Source organism: Topomyia yanbarensis, chromosome 2 (assembly GCF_030247195.1).
Source record: "Topomyia yanbarensis strain Yona2022 chromosome 2, ASM3024719v1, whole genome shotgun sequence".
Taxonomy (NCBI): domain Eukaryota; kingdom Metazoa; phylum Arthropoda; class Insecta; order Diptera; family Culicidae; genus Topomyia; species Topomyia yanbarensis.
Window position 1 is genome coordinate 72,543,054 of NC_080671.1, and position 23,300 is coordinate 72,566,353.

Sequence of the window (23,300 nt, forward strand, 5' to 3'; positions counted from 1 at the left end):
TATATATATATATATATATATATATATATATATATATATATATATATATATACTTTTTTGCCAAACTGACGATTTTTGCCTTTCTCCTATAGAAAGGCTATGCAATCGCTCTGAAAACCGACTTTTTAACCGAGACCCGGAGGGCTGAGTTTCTTATACCATTCGAGTTCGTCGAGTTAGGCAAATGTCAGCGTGTGCGTATGTGTATGTGTGTGCGTGTGTATGTATATATGTGACCAAAATTATGCACATCGGTTACTCGGAGATGGCTGAATCGATTTTTTTCAAACTTAGTCTCAAATGAAAGGCACAACGTTCCCATAGTATCTAAAAGATGCAAAACTTCATAAAATGTGTTCGAAAATGTTTGGATATATAGTATTAGCTCACTGATGCCCAATCAAATCCACGTTGGCCACATTAGACACGTTCGGCGGATCCGGAAGCTTCTGGAAAGTTCCTGAATTGAATTCACATCTGCTTCTCAAAAGAGTCTGACTCGATTTTCACATATTTAGTCTCACATGAAAGCCAAAACATCCTTATTGAAAGCTATTAATTTTCCTTTGAATCGGAGTTCTGGTTCCTGTGTTACGGGTTGAAGTATGCGGCCACATGCAAAATTCCCATATTAACCGGTAATCAATGTATGTATAAATGATGCAAAAATAATTAAAATGAGTTACAAATTGCTTGAAACTTTTGGCCGACACTCGTATACAATTTGACTCACTTCTTTGAGTTCGGGAAACGTGTTAATGCATATGTGTGTATGTCTGTGTGCATCAGGGTTACCGTATTCACAGATTTTTCTGTACTGTCACAGATTTTTTTCGTCATTTTTGATAACAGATTTTCACAGATTTTTTTTCTGTTTTAGTCATCACAGATGGTAATAAGATTTTTTTTGGCCGAAACACAGATTTCAATGTGGCATCCCTGGTGTGCATGTGTGTGACCAACATCGGTTACTCGGAGATGACCGAGCCGATTTTCACAAAACAAGTCGCAAATGGAAGGTAATATGGTAATATGCAGATGGGAGTAGCATCGCCACCCCCCCCCCCCTTCCCACTTACCCTTACACCTCCACTTTTTATCAACACCCCCTCCCTCCTTGGTCACCCTTGTACCCGCATTAGGACATTGCAAAAAACACTCATTTTTGAAATCTCAAAGGACTACTTTTGTGATTAATGGCAATGTAAGCTAGGATGCCAAATTTCATATTATTTGGACAATTTTGGACCTCCATCTTGCTTGAAGTCAGTGATGCGACAAGTGCAGATTTTTCTGGAAAGGTACAGATTTTTGAAGCATTTTTGGTACAGATTCTGTACGGTACAGATTACAGATTTTTGTAAAAAAGTACAGAATAGTACAGATTTTTTCACATGACAGCAAGGTAAAATAATTTAACCCTTCGATGCATCCCAGTAAACAGCAGGTAAACGTTGAGTTAGGCAGCAGGGCTGGCAAGAATCTGAAGTGGAGCTGGTACTGATTTAGCTTGAACTGAAGCTGACATTAGAATGCGATATGCGAGAAACCTGCTTCCAGCAAATCAAAGGGATGATGTCTAAGTGAAAGCCGAGCGAATCTTCTACCATAAACAAATATACGTTTGGAAGTTTGGTTTTTTGAATGAATACCCTTAACCCATTCATGCCCATGTTGTTTGTGGACAACAACGTTTTTAAACAGCTATATCTTTTGATTGAGGCAAGATTTGCTCACAAAAACAAGTAAGGCTAATAAACGAGACTATTGCCTTTCATTTGAGTACTAACAGTTACAAGGATCATCTCTAGAACTGAAGTGATTGTAATTAGTCTGATTGGATTCTGATGGAGCAGTGCTGCCAGGGGCATTTTACGTTGATGACGGAAAATGATTTTTTCATATATCTTCGTTATGGTCCAATCAATTTAGACTGTCTTTGGCTACATTTTCCACGCTAGTGGACTTTTGTAAATATTCTAGAAAAATTGTATTGAGCATTGGAAGGTAAAAATTGAGCAGCTTCTACCACTGCGAGGGTAGCACCTATCTTTATGAAAAAAGGTTTTTCGTGCCTCTTTACCACACCGTTTTTAAAGAAAAATAGTTTTGAAACCCTATCTACACTAGAAAAAAGTTGGGCATGAAAGGGTTAAACTAATATTTCCGATAATAGTCCCGTTGAATAACTGCTTTTAAATCCGATGCGAATTCAGTGGCGAACGTTGTGGTATTTGTTTCGAGCGTTTCTGTTTTCCGGTAACCATTTTAGAATCATGCACTTTAAATTAGCTGAAGTGCTCAATATAATGATGCAGTTAAACCGAGCAATCGTGAGCCCATTCAACAACAAGTACCTAGGCACGATTTGGATTCGCAAGCCTGTCCAAATGTCGATTTTGTTTTGCCTGCCCCCCGATGAATAGCTATCAAAACTAATTTAGTTCAATGTGCTTGTTTAGTGCTTCAAACAATAAGTGTGTAGTGTTGGGCTTTGTAGTTCAGTTTGATGTACATACATAAACGTTAATCGGATTACTTAAATCGTGAATAGCATATTGATCCGTGATTTGTTGCTTCCAGTTTATCACGTAATTTCGTTTTCTCGTGTGATTTCAGGCATTTATGTAACTGATTATTATATTGGTTTTGCACACTTTTGAGTGCTTCTGATGAAAGGATTCGTGGATATGTGAGTAGGGCTAACCGAGAATATGATTATTTTCACCTACTGTATGTAACCTATTACCAAAACCTCATTTGTATGGTGCCAAAACATTCCGTAATTTCCTCGCTATCAACTTAATAAATTCTAACTCTTATCTGCTCGAATCAATCCCATCCTCATATACCATTACCGAAGCAATGGAAAGAGAATATTAAAAATTAAACCATTTCGAAACGAATGCAAATCATCATCGCAAAACGCCGGACCCAGCGTCCATCGGAGAGTTTGCAAATACAACGAAAGATGCTGCAAAGTTGTCCATAATTTAGACGTTCAACGGTGGAAACTGTTTTTCGACCCATCCAAATTATGGGTGTCGTTCCAGGTTGACAAAAGAAGGGAAACCCAAATGCATAATTCACTGTCTGTACATCCACTCTAACTGATACAATAGCACGAACGAGGCAAGACGAGTTTTCCGTCCACAGTAGCATAGTCGCCTACATCATCTCGGTAGGTCTTCTCGGGTGGAAAATGCTTCATTTCGATTTTATCCTTACCTACCCAGTTTGAAGTGCGGTCCGACCGACCGGGTACATTAAGTCATGCTTCGGGGAAGGTATTCTCAAACGATTACCTCTGTGTTTGGGACTTGATTCAGTTTGGCTATCCGTATTTACCCTGGGGAATCCGATCGGTTCGAACTGGTGGCTAATGAGATCGGCAGTGGATAGTCTTGCCGGTAAAATTCGCACTGATGTTGAGGGACAAATGTAAACTAACTTTCACATCTGAGGAAAGAGTCATGTGAAATATAACGTCAATACCCTTACCGTTGATGAATATATTTTATAAATTAGATTTACCCGATAAATCGATTTTTTTTTCAAATGTAACAACTTACCTTCTGCTCAGCCGAGCATCAGAGTGGCACCAATTTCAACAAATTTGTCCGATTCAATTATCCCCTCGTTGACTCAGTAATTGAATCAGGCGGGAAAATTGCGTTCGTCAACGAATCAGCTAGACGCCACTTAGCAGGAAAAAAAACTACTTTCAGCCTGAAGGTCGAGGCGTGTTTCCCCGACATATAGTCTTCCACAAGCCGTCGTCAAAAGCAATCAATATCCTTTAACATTCCGACTGCTTATCTTATGTCTTATGTCTGTGTTCTACTTTGTTTGCAGAATTTCTACACGGCACGATAAAACACATCGACATGTCGCGCACGTTCATCCACAACGTCGATGACGAAACGTTCCAGGGGTTGCGGCTGGAGTCGCTGAAGCTGGTCGACAACAAGATTCAGGACATCTCCGAGAAGAGCTTCAAGTAAGTTGGAAAAATATATATTTTACGCCAAGGGATATTTTATAGAGGTGTGCGCCGATGAAAAATGTCGTTATCGGCGGCGTAGGTGTGATTTGGGCCGGCGGCGGCGGCGTATCGGCGTGACGCCGTTTGCTAAAATCATCGGCGGCGGCGGCGGCGCAAAGCGGCGTGGGATATTTTTTGATATGGATGGAAAGTAGTAATTTGCTCAATCATCTTGCTATGTTGATTATTGTGTCTGCGTGTGTCAAAATTAAACCAAATATTGATGACGTAGTGGTGTCATCAGCTTTAAGCATAACACTGTTTTTTAACCGGGAATTAATTTTATTTGAGAAAATGGAAAAAAAATAAAAGTAAATATCCAAAATTGCGATCACTAAAGATAAATTTAAACAACCGCTCCTAATGCTTGCAATGCCAACCGTTACGAATATCGATGCTAACACAGTTTCAGAAAGCATGCAAAGTTTTATGCCATTCATTTTAATAAATATTCCTCTGAGATAAAATAACAATACCTGGTCTTCAGTCTAATTTCTACTTCTGCCTGAGCCAGACCTATACAACCGAGTGAAGTGAAATAGAATTTATTAACCTGATACTTGGAGAAATTTCTTTATGCTGAGAATGCGGATCGATTATTCAACTAAAAATCACGGAACTATTAAATAAACCACATCGTGAACAATTCTTGCGCAATACAAAGATACATATACAAACGAGAATGCATCTCAGCGAATTTCCGACTCATCGACGATATACCTATTTGAACAGTGATCTCTATACAAAAAAAAAACGGTAGGTAAAACGGTTCCCAAATTTGTGACAGTTGTTCAGGACATAATGACAACTGCTAAACAGCATCCAGACCCCAAAATCAACTGTTAGCACTATCGGTGAGGATAAAAAGGCGACGTTGCTCACGCGCAAGTGCAAGAAGCAAGATACAACATCCGACCGTCGGCACCAATACAGCTTTAACTATGAAGACCTGGACGTCAGACATGAGAGAAGCAAATAATCCCAAAGATACAGCAGACAAGCAGTCAACTGTATCCCCACCGCTAAAGAAGGTCTCCACTCTCAATAGAAAGTCACGAGCACGAGATTCTGCGGATAACCAATAATGTTTTTTGCTGAAATATGGAAATAGAAATTAACGGGACGTTTTCTGGGCCACTCCGATCGTTTGATACACCGCACTCAATATTTTGCCCACGTATATCGTTGGAAAAAATCCTTAGCATGATAAAATTACAAAATGGTGCGGCTTCCAATACAGGTTAAACATCGAATCACTTTCGAACAATAGGCCAATATGGTATGGTAGTTGCGGCAAAGTTCTACTGTATCGATTTTGTAGACTTTTTCGATAAATTAAAGGGGAAGAGAAACAAAGGATAAGAAAATTGAAATGCGGATTTTTCTAGAGAGAACCAGTTGTAAACGTACAGAAAACCTTCCATTATGCTAACAGAAGTATGTCTAGCACTAGTTTTTCGTTCCAAGTTTCATTTCGGCAGACTTTGCAGCCAGGTTTTAGGAATGTGCAGTGCTACTGCATGGCTAGTGTTACGAGGCTACTGACTACTAAGAATCCTTCCTGCCGGGGGCTGGCTTATACGACGGGTGGCTTATACGACACCAACGCCTTACCCTCTGAACTACCAGACCAAGGTTAATAGTTAAAAGTCGTACGGCTTGAATTACTATATCGGAGGCATGACGTGACGTGAGTTAACTTTCGAGGCCTGCTTTCAACATCGCCAGTAGATGTTCAGTAATCGCTATACGAGCTTTGCTTGCGTGCAAATTTGAGTAGAATGGTGATTCACGCGTGCGATGGTAATTTGCAACGTATTTTTGTTTAAATATTTACACAGATTTTGTAGAAACAATTGTACTGGCTTATATGTCGGTTGATTAAGTTTTAACTGTTTCTAACCATGAAAAAGTGACATCATTCGTTCGATATGCTATCTAATTCCGCATGAGCCAAATATTTTCTTGCACTGAGTAACTTGTGTCTTTAACTACTGAGAATTCGACAGTAGGGAGTATTATGGTTTCCACAGACTGACTGTTGATTGCTGCGATCCGAATGACTATGCGAGTAGGAAGTCAGCAAAAGTATTGTCCAGGCTATTTTATTATCATATCGATTGATTGATTAGTAAACCAAGAAACGCTTAGAACAAGTATATTGCTTAACTTCTGAATATCTTAATACCTTTTACCGACCTATTTGGCTGATATTCGCTTGTCCAGTCTTTAAACAGCGGAACACTATATAAATTCACAGTTCATAAGCAAACCGCTCGCAGACACGGTGACAGTTTAATTTCTTGCTGAATTGCCGTGCGGTTCGAAAGCAGCTTTGTTTCCATAAGGACTCAAGATATGGACTACAATATTCTGCCTCAAGATTGGTAATGGTAAGAATCACACAAAACTATTACAACCAATAAGATTATCGTAAAGTAAACCAAAATTCTTTCACTCAATACACATTCAGGTCAAATATGGACTCGGCGCGAGTTTAAATGTGATCAGCGGCACATCACAAAAAAGGCAATCGGCGCGCTGACCATTTTTTCCTGAAATCGGCGGCGTGTCAAAATCATCGGCGGCGGCGGCGTGGCGCGGCGGCGCACACCTCTAATATTTTAAGCTTTAAACTATTGTTTTTGAACGGTTTTTTTAGTGTTGTAGGGGTTATACAAGGTTTTTGTTTATGTTTAAGAACCTCTCGAAGGGTGATAGAAGATCAAATTTGGAGATAAAATTCGTTCCATACATATCATTAAATCCTAACCGTTACAGATTTATTGAACTGTTTCTGTAAATAACTTGTTTGTTTTTAAGTCCCTCTAACTCAAAAGGTGCACTTCGTATTTTAAGTCTTTTACTTCCATTGAAAAGATGAGAAAATTTCCTATTAGATGAGTTTCTCGTATGTTTCAGTTAATGAGTTAAAGTAACTTTCTAGAAGATTTATTCAATAGTTCGCACTTTTTAATGATTTTTCGTTCGCATCTCGAAAATCTAAATAATTAACATCATCATTTCAATAATTCAGATTGTTCATCTTGACAAGCTGTATAATTTGTTTTTCGACATAACGCATGCATTTCTTCTTGTTTCCTTGTGTTTGAGTTATTGAACTACAATGATTGTATCTCATTTTCTTTTATACTAGCTATACGTGAAAAAGGGTTTTTTTCTTCATTTTAATTAAAAATTACTGTTTTTCATGAAAAATTCCGCCTTTTTATGAGTAATCAACGCCGTAAATAAAAAATTATCTCAAAGATCCAACGTGTGGGTTTGATATTCTTAACATAGAATAAGTATGCAAAGTTTGAAATCGGTTAAGTGCTTTTTGAATGCAGGTAACACCGCAAATCATGTTTTACAGAGACGTTGTACAAAAAGCCTCGTCACCAGGCCCGTACGCAGAAAACTCCCAAGGGGAGGGTTTTGTTTTTTTCCGTTTCTTGGAAAAGAAAGGTATAGAAACCCCTAATTTTTTCCGTAGTTTTGAGGGTCAAGTCTTATGTACTAATCAACTCAGCTCAACAAATTGAGTAAATTTCTGTTATCAAAAAGGATTATTCAACAGACACCGCTTCTTACTGGCTCGTGTAGTGTAGAATTGGTCTCTAGCAGCTAAGTCTACTTTTAAACAAAAACTTCTTGTTCCTCGAAACCCTCATCCATTCTGGGCAACCGTTAGGTACTTCTACTACTTTTGCTTTTTTCATTTTATGTTGATCGTTTCTTGCTTGCCGTCCGACCTTCGCGGTATATCTTAACTGCTCAGGTCCCCTGAAGATATCGCCACCTGTTGAGACACAAACCGATCCGAAGGTGTCGACCATAATGATTTACACCTCTTTTCAACCATATTCGCAGGTTTTCTTATCCTTCTTGATGCTACTCGTTTTTATGTATCTGCTGGCTGATGCTGAGAATTTCTCGACCGCGATATTTCTCCTTATACTGATGCCATTTAACTGACAGCCACTCCGGACATCGGTGCTGAAATTTCTCCAGACAACGATATCCCGAAATTTAACCGACTTCGTGTTTGTCCTTCTGAGCTCCCGTTGCTAGCCCGCTGATCGAACTTTGCGGCGTAACTGGTCTACTCACAACCAAGTATGGGTAAATCGCATCACGAACCGTTCATTCGTCATTCACAAGAAATCTTTCTTCAGTTGTTGTGATGCATTCTGTTTGCTTAGAAAATGAGGTACAGCAACCTGTTACTGCGAACACACGCGAGCGAAAGCTACATATAGCAACCAATGAAGAAGCACATCCGTTGCTTTTGTTATTCTATTCTTTTTCAACGCGGATGGCTTCGCCCGTGAAGATCTTCTCGAGCGGCTCGCGGTTTGTATAAAATTTAACTAAACAGTTTTATTTTGTTTTCATATTCGTAAAATATAATATATACTTAGAAAATCATCTACCGTTTATTGAACAGCTTCTTTCTCAGTTTCTTCAATGACTTGTTCATAAAGGGACCGAACTCAAATGGCATTTTTTGTGTCAAAACGAAGTATAATTTTTTTTCCTGAACAAGAAGTAAATATTTTTTTTAAAAGTAATTCAAAATCCTCATGGGAGGGGTTTGAACCCCTAAAACCCTCCCCTTGCGCACGGGCCTGCTCGTCACCGAGTCGTTTGTTGATATTTTTGCATAGAAAAATTACAGAATGTTGTTGAAATGAAACATTATAATGTACATCCGTTTTGATAAATTTGCTTCACGCAAAGTTCTAAAAAAATGTCAAAAAAGTGTTTTTCTTTTACACTGACACCTTTACCCCCCCCCCCCCCCTTAAGCACTTACAAGTCGACTACAGGAAAATTTAAGTAATGAATAACAAAAATGAAAAGAGATAGGAATATGAAGTCGAAAAGTAAATTATGGATCGTCTCGGAGCGCAACTCTTGAATAATAGTTATTGTTATCTTCATAATTCATTATTTTATGGAAATTTACAAAAACGCCTCAAAAACACTAATAATTGATACTTCAGCACTAAAAGGTTACTTAATTCCATTAACTGAAAAATTTGAATTTGCAGAAAATTTTCTCATTTTTCTACTAGAACTAAACGCTTCAAAATAAAAAGCATACTTTTTGGGTTAAATGTATTATAAAACAAACAAGTTATTTACAGGAAAAAGTTCAAAAACTCTATAACAGTTGACATTTGAGAGTATCACCCCCCAAGAGGTTCTTATCCATGAACCAAACACAGGGGAGGTATAAATAATTTTGATATTTTGTGACCTTGGTGGGAGGGCGCAGTCAATGTTGGGCAATTTTTACTTTACGTTATTTATGAAGGGTCCCTAAGTGAAACAATCTGCTGGAAGTTATATACGCTCACTCGCTGCAAAAAAATGTTGTTGTTTATTGAAGGCTTAACCATTGTTACCTCGAGCTGCTCATGGTGAGAGAAAGTATGCTTACTTGTGGTGAATATGGATGCCTGTACACCATCAGATACACTCATTTAGATGGTGACCCATTTGCCTCCGGCGAACGGGTGTACTTATGTGGGGGACGCTCCAAAGGTACGACCTGATAAATCTTTTCGACCGACAACCAAAGACGAGGGAAATCCGAACAAGAGGGAAACGTGGTGCAAATTTGCAAATCCAAGGCTCAATGCTTATACAGTACAAGTCTCACCGGTTTGAAAACATCTTAACACTATTTGTTACCTAAAATTACCCTAAGTGACGTCACTTGCTACTTGCGGTTTTTATCGGTTGTAGACGAAAACTGGCAGGTTCATCTGTCAACGTTGCATACATGCCCGGTGGATCTTGACGGTAGCGGTTGCTGTTTAGTGGCGGCGATATACGGCGGTCTCATGCGGCACCGATGCTGTGGGATCCGGACACACGCCGTTAGTTCGGGACGTCCATAGATGACGCCGGAATCGGAAAAAAGGAACCGAGTGCTTCAGGACCCGATGTTGGGTGTAGTGATGGTCCTTCCTATTAGGTTTTACATCAACCGACATAACCCCACAGAATAAGCCGGATGAACTTTGTTTGACAATTCTCGGTGGTTTGTTTACATGGAAGTTACGTGAGTTCGAATGTAGCAGATGAGCACTCGTTGCACTCACACTCACGCAATTGACAAAGTAAACAAACCACCGAAAATTGTCAAACATGAACTTCATTCATCATGAGTTCATTCGCGTCGTCATATTGTAGAACTCAATTACCGGGAGTTCATTCGACCGGTTGTTTGGTTGCCGATTCGCAGGGTTGCCAGACGACGGTAGGTTGACGGGTGGCGTTCGTTCTGGATGGTTCTGTCTTTGATTTTCGACACGTGATATTGAAGACGAAGTGGCGAAGGATTAATCTCCAGTTGGCAATCTAGAGAAAAGAATAAAAGGCCCTCTGGGGACCTTCCCAGAGGTATTAGTAACATAACCATACAACCATGTGGTAACCGCTACCAACTTCACGTCTACTTTTTATAAACAAATTTTACCTTTTTCCGGTATTTCAATTGGTTTGTGAACCGTCTTCGAACGCTTCCGATTCGACTTTTGTACTACTAGATATAAATTAATTACTCTAAGTCAAAATCACATTTTTTCCTAACTTTTTATAGCTACCTTTTTTAATTTTATTCTTTACCTTAACTAACACGATATTTTTATTTATTTATTTTTTCCTCTTGACTCTCTATTTACTTTAACTAAACAAAAAACATTAAATTAATACATCTACACCACATTTTGAAAGCTTACCAAAAATTATTTTAATAAACTTAAACACTCCGCGCGCACTTCCAATTTCGTTAGAGGTCAGATACGAAAAGAAGGATCAGAGTCAGGAGCTGAGCCTAGAACGGTATCCTGTTTGTAAGTGGCACCGGAGATGAACCGAACACCTCCGAAGTTTGACAGCTCGGCTATATCCGCCTGCAAACTCTTTTTCTGGTTGCTCTACCCGTGGAGTGTAGCGGCGGATAAATGAGACAGGTACCGCTGTAAACAAATACTGTGAAATGATATGTGGGTACCATTTGGGTGGCAGTGGAGCTCGAAGCAGGAAAAGGCAGAGTTGGATTTGGACACTGGTAGGGCAAAATATTGAACCGCTCGAGGATTGTGATTTATTGTGGCGGAGCCATCAATTGCTCATCGTAACCGACGGTTACACCATTCATTCGCCTAATAGTAGTTCACTTACATGCCATTAACTTACCTTAGTATTAAAATTAGTTTTAGAACTGTTTATGTGTTGTTTCCGTTGAGAGCCCCGTGTGATCCTGGAGGTGTTAAACTGCAGTGGCCTTCTCGTTCCCGGTTGGGACAAGGGATTTATTGGGGGTTGGTGAATTTTGGACCTCAGACAACCTCCCCAGGAAGGTCTTTCGTTTGAGGTTAGGCTTGTCGCCTTGTCGTCGTTGGTCTGGTGATAGAGAGGTACGTGTGGTTAAACGAGAGGGGTTGGGATATTGGAGCTCACAGCTGTGTTTTGGCTGTGACGTCTGGGAGGTCTTCCGTGGGTTGGGTCCAGTTTCGGTGGTCTCCTTGCACAGTGGGACGAGTCCGGACTTAAGTCCATATATGAAGGTTACGCGATATTCTTGCTAGTATTTTTCTCATGACAGTTGAACTATCAGAGACATTTGTGCGAGATTTTAGGTGATTTGATCGTAAAATGAATTTTTGACAGCTTTTTTAAAGTAACTCAAGTGTTCTTTGCATAATTTTATGATAGGAGCTACATCCGGTTATTTTCGTTTTTCAAAGAAACGGTTGATTTTATGCATTGCATTACTTCATCAAAATTATCCATGTGATTAAATTACGTCGTAAAATCATTAGAAATAAGTCACTAGTTGGTTTACTTTTATTGTATTCGAGCTTCTAATGCGATAACATCAATGACGCCCGTGAATGCCCGCGATCACACTATACTCAATCGACAGCTTTTCATTTTCTCTTTAAAATGAGCCTATGCTAGTTTTTCGAAAACTTGCGATAAGCTGTCAAAATTTAAAAAAAAACTTTTAATGGAGACGCATTGTTATTACTGATATGAAATTTGAATAATCACTTTATAACTAGAATTATGGCACGAATAATATACACAACTTTCGAATAGCATTAAAAGCATGATCTACTAGGGTTTTAATAGAGAATAGAGAGGATCAGAGTGGAAAGTATGATTTTTTAGATGGTGAATGTATTCAGAATGTGTAAAATCCAGCAAATAATTGCGACCAATTAAAATGTGGCATTAAATTATTGTGGCACTATTTCTTGATATTTTACGCAGTAACTATCAATTTGAGTGAACACAGTTGAGTTCCAGCCATAAAACTATTTTGATCAAAATTTGAATAGTACTGATTTATCGTAAGCAGTGTTACTCAAATAAAGTAAGACCATTTCTAAATTAACCATATACGCGAAAAAAGGGTTTTTGATGTATTTTATGTAAGATATGAAATAAGCAATCTAAGTAATATAAAACGCACCTGCAAAAAATCATTAAGCTCCTGTTGATTAGTGAATGTAATGTGTAAACATTCTACTAAGACGGTCAAAATTTTTGTTTAAAAAATTAACGAATATGTAATTTTTATGTCAAGTAGCCCACGAATGAATTTAACGTTCCAAAATTAGTCGAACACATTTTATTTAATCCGAAAAAAAATAAATATTCATTTCTGAGGCACCGTAATGAGATGTAAATCGATTCGTTTCAACCTGCAAAATAAACTAAGCTTACCTTAATTACTATTAAAAAAATCTTGAAAGTTTGAGCGAATTCTATACATTTCTTTTATAAGAAATGTAAAACCATTATAAAAGACAAAATACTTACTTTTGCGCCACCCTAACAAGTAGTAAAGTTAATTTCTAAAATTTCTATAACTGAAAAAGGAATTCAGCGTACAAAAATTTTCATAAACAACTTTTTGAACCTTCCCAAAAAAAAATTTTTTTTTGAGCCATCCTAATGCATATTCAAGGTTTTTTTTTTCAAAGCAAGTGTTAATATCAAAAACGATTTAGCGCACGAAAATTAAAATACAAAAAATTTAAAAACAATTTCGATAAAATAGATATTTTAAGACACCCTATTGAATATTTATTTTTTATATTTTCATATTAAAAACGAATTCAGAGTACTAAAATTACATAAAACCATGCTATTTGAACCGATGCGGCACAGTTTTGACTTTAGTTCATCCTTTGTTCTAAGTCGTGGTTGGATCGGAGTGAACTGCTTGCAAGGCTGTTGTGCCGGTATGTGTGGTTGGGCCACCGACAACCCCTGCACTCCGGGAGTATGGAGGAGGGCGCGCGTTGGGTTTTGGGTTAATGTTTTCCAACATGGCGTTCGTATTGGGCCATGGGCAACGTCTCCGGCATCAGAAGGTGCTGCTGTGGTCGTGCGGCATCTGTTTATATGTTATCGAACAGTCCGGCGTCCTTCAAAAAGTTCAAAACGATTTCTTCCCTTACGAGTTTATTGGTTAGAACGTTGCAGATTGGTGGAGCGATGTTATGTCTTTCCTGGAGGTTCTAGAGTTCCAAACAGTTGGAGGTTCTAGAGTTCCAAACAGTTTTCGTCATCAATACCTTCCTCTGGAGATGGTTTAATTTTGATAGCATTATCGTGACTTCTCCCGTATGCCAGTATTGGTCTAATGATTGCTTTGTAGATCCACTGAATGTACTTCGGTTTGAATTCATAAGATTTTCCGAAAGTCTACATTGACCGAAGGCTATGCAAGCTCTTTTGATCGTGAAAGCGGCATGGCGTCAAGAATTACCTCAACTTACTTGACTTTATCTGCGACAACAATTTCGGAGTCATAGAACTGCAACGGACGAGCTCCGGTTGTAATCAGTCGATAAAGTAATCATTTTAGGTGAGTATTAGTGTTCTATGAAACTTCTTTTACTTCTTTATTCTATAACTGGTTCATCGGTTCAATCCATTAGCTTAACGGGGCCTTTTGCCTTTTATATATTTCCATGATGTAAACAATAAAAATAATAAAACGAGTTTTAATAGTTATCCGGACGTTCTCGTGCGAGCAGTTAGCTATTTCGGGCTGAGACCTGTTTACGAGGCAGGAAAATATTTCAATATTTTTAGTAACAGCATCTTGAGGCTCGTTCATTCTTCTCTTGTACTCTTCCGTGTCACCGTCATGGTCAGTTATCTTAATTGTTACCTTTACGGGCTATAAGTGTGAGGTTCTTCAATGATGGTACTGGTTGTTGATTTTGAGGTACTTGATGCAGTTTTTCCGTTGTCTATATTATCTGAACAGTTGCCAAAAATATGTCAGATATTGTGGCTGATCATTGATTGTCTCATCGTCCATATATATGAGAATCTCAACCAGAGTTTATCACAAACAACCACGAGTTTTAAGTTGTTATGTTACGGCTGTAATATTTTTGCCTACATTCTCCTTTCTCCTTCGACGCTGCTGCCGTTCGCTACTGCAGGACGCTTAGCGCTGTATGGCAGCCTGTGTACAAAGCAGTAACATGATAAAAACCTGTTTTAATGCACCTAGTGGTGCAATTGTGCCTTTATCATTTATCGAAACTATGATTTAATGGCTGGTTATGTTCAAAATGACATTGTGGAAATATCTATTACATTATTACACTTGATGAGCATATATAAGTGCACGACTGTCATGAACCTGATAAGCAACATGTCGATATTGACACACTTGAAACAAACAAAAAAATATTATATAGCTTAATCAGTGTGGGTTTATTCTTGTCTTCATGTTAACTTCATGGTGGAGAAGGGAAGGGATATAATTAGTAGGAGGGGGATACCTTTCATTTGCGACTAGGTTAGTGAAATTTGGTTCAGTCATCACAGCCACTTCGCTTTAGATTTGGAAGTCGCCCGGAACCCCGGGACTCACGGAATTATCGATAGTGGACAATTCATTCCAACAATTTATGATTCGGCATCAGTTATCCAGGCCTGCGAATCTAAGCAATTTGATGTTCATTTCAATATATTTTAAACCTATGAGGTATTACGATTGTACCGGTTCATATGAGAAATTACTATGCGACCGCAATAACCAACCTGTAACTCCGGAACCAAAAGTCTGAACTGAATAAAATTCAATAGCAGTCATTGGGAGTATTACATCTTTCTTTTGAAATCAAGTTTGTAAACATCGGTTAGTTCCCCGGGGGCATCAAGATCCGTCATAGGTGACCAATGTGGTCCAAACTACTTTGATTCGTCATTAGTGATCCAGACCCGCAAATACAAGAAATGTTGAACGTATGTGAATATGTATTACATCATTCGGACATCATAGGGTTATCAGCTTATATGGGAATTAGCCACTCTTCAATCCGTAACTCCGGAACCGGATGTCCGATCAACTAAAAATTCAATAGAGTCTTATGGGAGCGTTATACCGTTAATTTGAAACTGAGTTTGTGCAAATCGGTTCAGCCATCTTTGATAAAATAGAGTGACATTATTTGACACACACATACGTACACACATATATACACACAGACATTTTGCGATCTCGACGAACTGAATCGAATGGGATATGAGACCTCTGGGCCTCGGTTGGAAAATCGGTTTTTGGAGTGATTGCATAGCCTTTCTTTATATGAGAAAGATAAGACAATACCGCCCCTAGTACTACCACCAGACGCGAGCGATACAGTTTATCTTTCCTTGTATTACACTTTTTAATATTTTTAATCTATTTAATATTTTTAACCACAAACAAGGACAATGAATGCGGTTCATTTACGCCACGATCGACATCAACGCTTTCGTCTGCGGTCCTCTCTCTTTGAATGGGCAGAGAAGAGTGTACAAAGCGACAAACTTTACTGCGCCACACTCTCGCCGAGCAGTCCGAGTACAGCAGCAAAACAAAAATGTATTTTACTGCTGTACGGTAAAGTGTACTCGGTCTGGCTACCGTTCTGGCAGCAGCAGCAGTGATGCGTCGCTGTAGCAGGCTGTCCGGCTAGTGCAAATGTAAATATACCGGAAAATTTGTAGTTTATCGGTACCGTTCGCATCCTTGGTTGTTATGCAAAATGAACGGTTTGACCTAGGTCAATCTGTTGAACGTTATCAGGATTGAATGCATGACATGCTAGAACTCAATAAAGTTGACTTTCGCAAGCCTAAGCTCCATTTCAGCAAATGATTCACATCACGAATACTCGATCTTATGCGAAAAGGCCAGAAGTTAATAGCCACCGCATGGGGCCGGAGCACCACTTTTTGCTTCTGCGACTCACTCATCTCTGCAGAGCACCACTGCAAGAATGTAAATAACAGTTTCGTTTGTTCAGACAAGGCACACAATGTAAAAGTAACTAATTTTGTCGTTCCCTCGCAATGGTTCGGGCAGAAGCAGAAAGCACTATGAGTATCGTGACCGTTGTCTTTGGTTATTCGAATTAGTAGTCTTCTTTAATACTTTCCCATTTTTTTTTAAACTAAACGAGTTACAAATTTATAAAAAGTTGCTGAAAAATAGTTTGTTCTTTAATTTATTTTTGAAAAATTTCGGAAGATGAGACAATTGACCCTCCAAACCTCCCCTACCCCACATCGATTACGTGCCTGTCTAGGCTGGATTGGCCCGAAGAGTTATAATTGACCGTAATAAACTTCCTACTGAACCACAGCCAAGCTCCTAGTAACCCACAATCAATGCCCAGAAACGAACAGAAGAGCGAATTAGGAAAGATGTTCAAAAATTAGAACCGATCCAGCTGACCCTAAATATCGTTCCTGACGAGTATACAAACTGAATTAAAATTCTTTACAACGGTGAGTTTAGTTATTCAAATTCACGAAATGAACTGAATTCAACTCATGTACCAAAACGCTGTGAGACCACCTACAAATAATAACTATACATTGGTATGTTGCATACTGATAATGAAATAAGGAAAGCACAATTAATTCAATATATTACATTATCAGTTTTACAAACTGGACACCTTGCCATTATTACCGAAGCTCAAACATAGTCCAATCATTTTGTGATCTAGGCATATAGTGAAAATTAAACACAAACGAATCAAACTATTCTGTTCATACACAACACTCATTAATTTTGCCCCAAAAAAAATCTAATGACATGGGAAGCCATTATTCAAAGTTTTATTATGAAGCTCGAACGACTGCAAAGCCTCGCAAACCAAACCTCAGGTTGAGGCAAAAAAATGCCCTTCCTGTGGTCCATTATGCTTCCGAGCTTCATAAATAAATAGGTTTTGCGGTTAGTCAATTTGTGGCCTGCCGTAGTGCGATAGTGCGGCCAACAGTGGCAAACCATACTGTCATCCAGGGCCATCCATTAGATATAGCCAGTGGAGATCCAGAAAATTGATTATGATTCAAAGGCCCTCATTTCAAATTTCCATCAACCTATTCTATCCGTAGACTGTGTCAATTTTGTCCCGTATACCGAAAAGGCAACATAAACGACAGAGACAACACGAAAATTGAAAACTTTTGTTGCCACCCGGTAGGCATCCATCCAGGAAGTCCGATGGTGCAAAACCGGATCGTACAGAGTACGAACGCAACAACCCTCACGATGACTCGACGACAAACAATCAGCCTTCTTCTGGAAGTGTCTGGTATGATAAAAACCTTCCTTGTCGAACCTAGGTCAAAATAGTCGGCGCAGAAATAAGAAAAGGCCAAAGAGTAACATCTCTTTTTGATCTCTACTCAGGGGGAAAACTGGTTGCCAACATCACTTTCAGTCTTCCGAAGCACGGTTTGTTTTTGGGTTGACGGTCGGTCGGTCGGTGAATCAGTACCGGTACCCGATTGCGTGGGGGAAGAGGGTAGGAGAAACTTTTGACAAGGGCAAAAACAAATTTGATTTCCGCAAAATTTCCCAAATTGCTTTCCAATGACCTTACGAAAACTTCCTCCCTTGGTGGTTTTACAATATTACTGTTTGACCGGTTTGCTGGTGGGTTGGCGAGTTACTGCTTCATCACTGTACCTACGTACAAGGAGGAAAGGTTTCCAATCTCAATTGCATTTCTAGGTAAGTTGGAAAAAAAACACAGAACCATAATCTCATTGGGAAAAACACAGAACCTAAACCATTGGGGGTGAGCAATCTATAAGAATGTATGCAGGACGATACTAATAAAGGATGATATAGTTTTAAAAGATTGTTGCGGGAAATCACACGAAAGAAGGTTAGCAAGCGAATTATCATCAATCTGCTTTAATATTTGGTATTACCTTTTAAGATTAAAAAGATTTTTGGATTTAAAGAGTGGATCGGTTAAAAAGTATACAATCCTAATTTGTTGCGTCTCTATTCACCGTGGCCAGCTTCCGGTGATCGCGTGCATGTAACATACATGCACATTTTTCATATTAGTTTATTTGACTCAAAGCGTTGGCTTGACTGATCCGTGGGTTTTTTTCTGTTTTTATTTATTTGTATGAAATGAATAATGTAATGCAACTACATTTATTTTTTGTAGTACATAGCCTAAAAGACAATCACCTCTCTGTAATTTGACATAAGCTTTTTAATTAGATAAGATTATTAGAGGCACGCGGTGTCAGATCGTGTAGTCCTACCTCGATTAAATCACCACTCATACGGAAAGGTTGATTTAAACTTTTTCGCATTCCACTGTATGCTGCAGATGTCGTTTCGCGAAACGAACGAATCTTGGCTTGGGTAATGATCATGAAAATAATCAATCAATTTTGCTTAAAATGGTTGAATTACAGGACGTGAATGTCTGCCGCAATAGACTGCATATTCACTTCTAATAGACGATCTTACGGGACAAGTCGGAAAATTCGCAGCAACATGTGATTTTAATTTTTCCGGCGACCATGAATTGGTTACGTCCGGAAGTTCTTCCTCTCGGCCCTAGCAGCCTAGGTTTATGCCCTCAGCTGGACCAATCAGAAAAAATGACGCTTATATTCACTAGAGAATACGTTGCTTGGCGACATGACCGGGAACTCCGGTGATAGAGTTGATAGTGATAGAGAACTGACTCTCTTCTGGCATCTGAACTATACACTGAAAATAAAGTATCAGATTATGCAAATGGACAACCGGTTTTAAAATCAAATTTATGCAAGCGAAGTTACACGTCTACGCGACAAACAAAGGCACACGCAATCCAACACAATAATATAGCAAAAGCTCAAGCCCTTCACGATGGTACACAACGACAAACATACAATCGCGATCATCCACGCACAACTGCGCCCAAAATTTCGCAAACACAAAAACGCGCCCAATGATTTAGTGACCCCTACAGCACTTCCAATCCGACTAACGCGGTCTCAAACGCACACAAATAAACGCTCATTCCCAAGCGATGGTAAAGTCCATACGCCCGTACAACTAAACCGTACGCTTGATATCACAATCAGAATCATGGCCCGCTGCAATTGGACTTAAGCAGTGATGAGTGATTCGGATGGGGAGCCCTTTCGTGAGCTCAGCTCTACAGCTTCAGTAAGACAACTCTCGTAAAAGAAAGAAAAAACCAAAATTTAAGATATCTATGAAATTATGCTTTTTTCTGCTAGTTAGTATAAAATTTAGAAACGTGGTTAAAGCAGTTACAAGAACAATATTTTTACCAATTACTTCTCCGCGATGCAACCACATTAAATATGTTTCCATTCTCTTCAGATTTTCGTTGCCAAAATAGTTTTTTTTGTAGTTTTAGTTTTTAATAAAAATTATTAAATTTTTGAAAAAATCACAACTTTATATTCGACGTTTGTTTTTTTTTTTGCGAAGAAGAGGTTATTCCCTGCAATTTTTTCTCGGAGTGTTTTGCTGTACAAAATGCAGATCTCGAGCCACATTTCTCTGAAAACGATGCCTGCAAAAACTCTTAGACCCTTTTAAATTATTGCGCTTTAATCAAAATGCTTTGCTTAGCCGTGCAAAATGCTCAGAACCCATGCTGGTAAAACGCCAGGCCCGTGTGCAAGGGGGGAGGGGGGGGTGGTTGGAGGTTCAAACCCAACCTCCCCCATGAAGGTTTTGAATTACTTTTAAAAATGTATTAACTGTTCAGGAAAAAAAATACTGCAAACCGTTTTGACAAATAAAATGTCATTTGAGTTCGGTCACTCTAGAAACAAGTCAATGAAGAAACCAAGGACGAAACTTTGTGAGGGTGGCTGGAAAGGAATATATGTCAAGTTGGACGGCTTCACGTTTCGACACGCTTCGATATTAGCAACAGTAGTGAGTAGACAGCAGATGTCGGTCAGCAGGCTAGCAACGGCAGCTAATGAGGAAAAAACACGAAGTTGGGGAAAATCGGGATATCGTTGTCTAGAGAAATTTTACCGCCGATGATTATACCGTTGGAATTGCAGCGAAATGGATCGCGAAAATGGGCATCAGTATAGGGTGAAATACCGCCGCTGAGAAGTTCTCAGCACCAGCTAGCAGATAAATAGGAACGACTAGCTCCAAGAAGGGTAGGAAGCACGGCGAAGGTGGCTGTAAACAGATGTAAATCCTTTTGGTCGACATCTCCGGATCGGTTCATGTCTCAACAGGTGACGATATTTGCAGCAGACCTAAGCAGGTCAGATGTATCGCGAACGTTGGACAGCAAGTAAGGAAAAGTAGCTATGGATAAAAACATGACGATTAACACAAAACAAAACAAGTAAGAACACAAAACAGTACTGAACGGTTGCTCTGGATGGATGAGGATTGCGAGATACAAGAGGTTTAAGTTTAGTCGGTTGGCTTAACAACCACTACAAACCAATCCAAATCCACCACGAGCTAGCAGGCAGCGCACAGTAGTCGGAAATACCAAAAACGTTCAGTAGAGGCCAAACCATTGAATATATTCACAGGGTGTCCTTGGAGGAATTGTTCGTATGAATATTTTCCACAATCTGATGAAAATTGAATTGAGGCATGGCTTACTATGATTGAACTAGAAAAATCAACTTTTTTTACTGACGAGGTAGAAAGTTGATGTCTTCGACAAAGTTGCAGAAATGCTCGTAATGAAGAATTTTATTGAACAACTTGAACTTGTAGGACTTAATGTTATCGATTTATAAAGCGTTTTCTAAGGCCCTCCACATTTGTTTGGAACATAGTTTGCACGAAAAATCACAGTGAAAAAAGTTGTATTAAAAAAACTAAATTTAAGGGTGTTGCAATAGAAAACGTTTTATAAATCGATCACTTTAAGTCCTTGAAGTTCAAGTTGCTCATCAAAATTCTTCATTACGAACATTTCTAAAACTTTGTCGAAGATACCAACTTCCTACCCTGTCAGCATAAAAAGTTATTTTTTTTAGTTGGATCGTATTTATCAGTTTTTGGGGAATATTTTGACAAACAATTCGTCCAAAGATACCCTGTGAATATATTCGATGGTTTGACCTTATAAGTAGCGGTTTGCCCACTACTCGGGTTCTGATTGCCCTGCGAACCCTTCTTTTCAGGGCGTCCTAGGCGCCTCTACAGAATTTCGGATTTTCGTAACAACAAAAAAAAAGTGAACAAATAAATAAATTACTTTTACCGTGTATTCTTTCTCAACAATTCACTGGTCGTTTCATACGGTCCGCTGCTGGTGGCGATTGCTTCCGACCGGCCGGGACTACAACAGCCGCGTTCTCCTCTGGTCGAAGGCTGCTCCGGCAGCGGTCCTTAACAATTAGCCAGGGAGGTGAGCTTTGGTCCTTTCTCGAAACCTCCCTAGTGACGGTGGTGGCGAATCACCAGATTCTTTGCTCCCAGCAAAGAATCCCGGAAGACACCGCAGTGTTCTTCCCAGGGGAAGCCGCTCTCCACCCTGCTTCGCCTTCCTTGGCTATTAGTTGGAAAGGAGAGCAAGGCTCGCTCGGCTTGTCCTTCCCAGCGAGGGCGGAATGGTGCGTCCTTTGCGGTTAGCCGGGGAAGCGAAAACACCTTTATAATTAGCTTCCCCCGACGGCGATCCAGCACCACACACAATATGAGTGCCCAAACCAAGGGCCAATACAATTGCTGTTGTGGCTTTTAACTGTCCTGGAACGGTTTATCGAGGACGTCTTGCATATACCGTGGTCTGTCACTAACTAAACTATCCCGCGATGGCCGCTTTCCACCCGACCAAAACAAAACCTACAAACCACCTCGGTGAATAGCTGTCATCGCCCTTGCAGTATATCCAGCAACCAAATTAAACAGCAAAAGGAGACCGGTGACCTAACTAATCCCTTTGTTATTTATCTACAAACATAAAACAAAAATTAGATTAGGTTAGATAGCTGCACGAACAAAACCGTTCACATATGCGAAAATTTACACGAAAAAGTAAACGGTATCGAACAGCGGTGAGCATTATTTTACATGTCAACAAATACACTGTATGGAGTGTATACCCACAAATAGGTATATTTCCACCCAATACTAAATTGTTACTCTGACGTGTTACAACTTCTAGTGAATTAAGTTCACGTTTTTGGGCCTTCCGACCACAATGCGGCGGTATCTTTTGATGACTCCTTCTCGATAACAAACATTTACCCAATTTGTTGAGCCGAGTCGTTTGGTTCACAAGACTAGGTCCAGGCCTCTGAAAAGATTTGTGGGTTTCTGTACGTTTCTTTTAAAATAAACGTTAAAAAATCAAAACCTCCCCCTTGAGAATTTTCTGCGCACGGGCCTGGCTCAAATTTTCATCTGTAGCGAAGATGGTCGTTCGCGATTTTAAAGATTATCGGGTGAATCTTGGAGGAATTATGGTTTTGTAGAATCTGTCGGGAAGTTCCAATATGACTGTTGTTCGCTGTAATACTTTAATTCTCGCCGAAGTGATCGTTTAGTGTCCAGATGTGTGAATATGAAAAACAAAAGTGGAACCCTGGTCGAAGAACGTAACTTTGAGTCTTTTCGTATTACCCCGATTTTTTTAAATAATTACATACAGGTTTCCAAAATATGATTTAACTATTTAGTTTAATCATCAGATGCTTTAGTTGAATAGTATTTTGATTGTTTTCATGTAGCTTTCAAATGGGTTACAATATCGTCTTTGTGCAAAGGGAAAGTTTTAGAGAATTTTATGGGCCTTTTGAAGAACCTATTGTTGTTGATGGATAACGCGAATTGTTAAAATAATATTTTAAATATCTCGAGCACTACCACATCTCAGAAATTTTTTGTTATGAGCATTTCGATTTAGAATAGCGTTTATAATCATATTCAAAA

The 23,300-nt window shown here is 39.2% G+C and overlaps 1 protein-coding gene across 1 annotated transcript in view; it reads left to right on the top strand.

Moving 5' to 3' along the window:
* The first annotated feature begins 3,863 nt into the window (after positions 1-3,863).
* The window catches only part of LOC131678422 (chaoptin-like), a 190,879-nt gene continuing 171,442 nt past the window's right edge, over positions 3,864-23,300 (top strand). Inside the window, exon 1 of the mRNA XM_058958573.1 lies at positions 3,864-4,000. Coding sequence (XP_058814556.1) covers positions 3,888-4,000 — 113 coding nt within the window. The 5' untranslated portion in view covers positions 3,864-3,887. The remainder of the gene's footprint in view (positions 4,001-23,300) is intronic.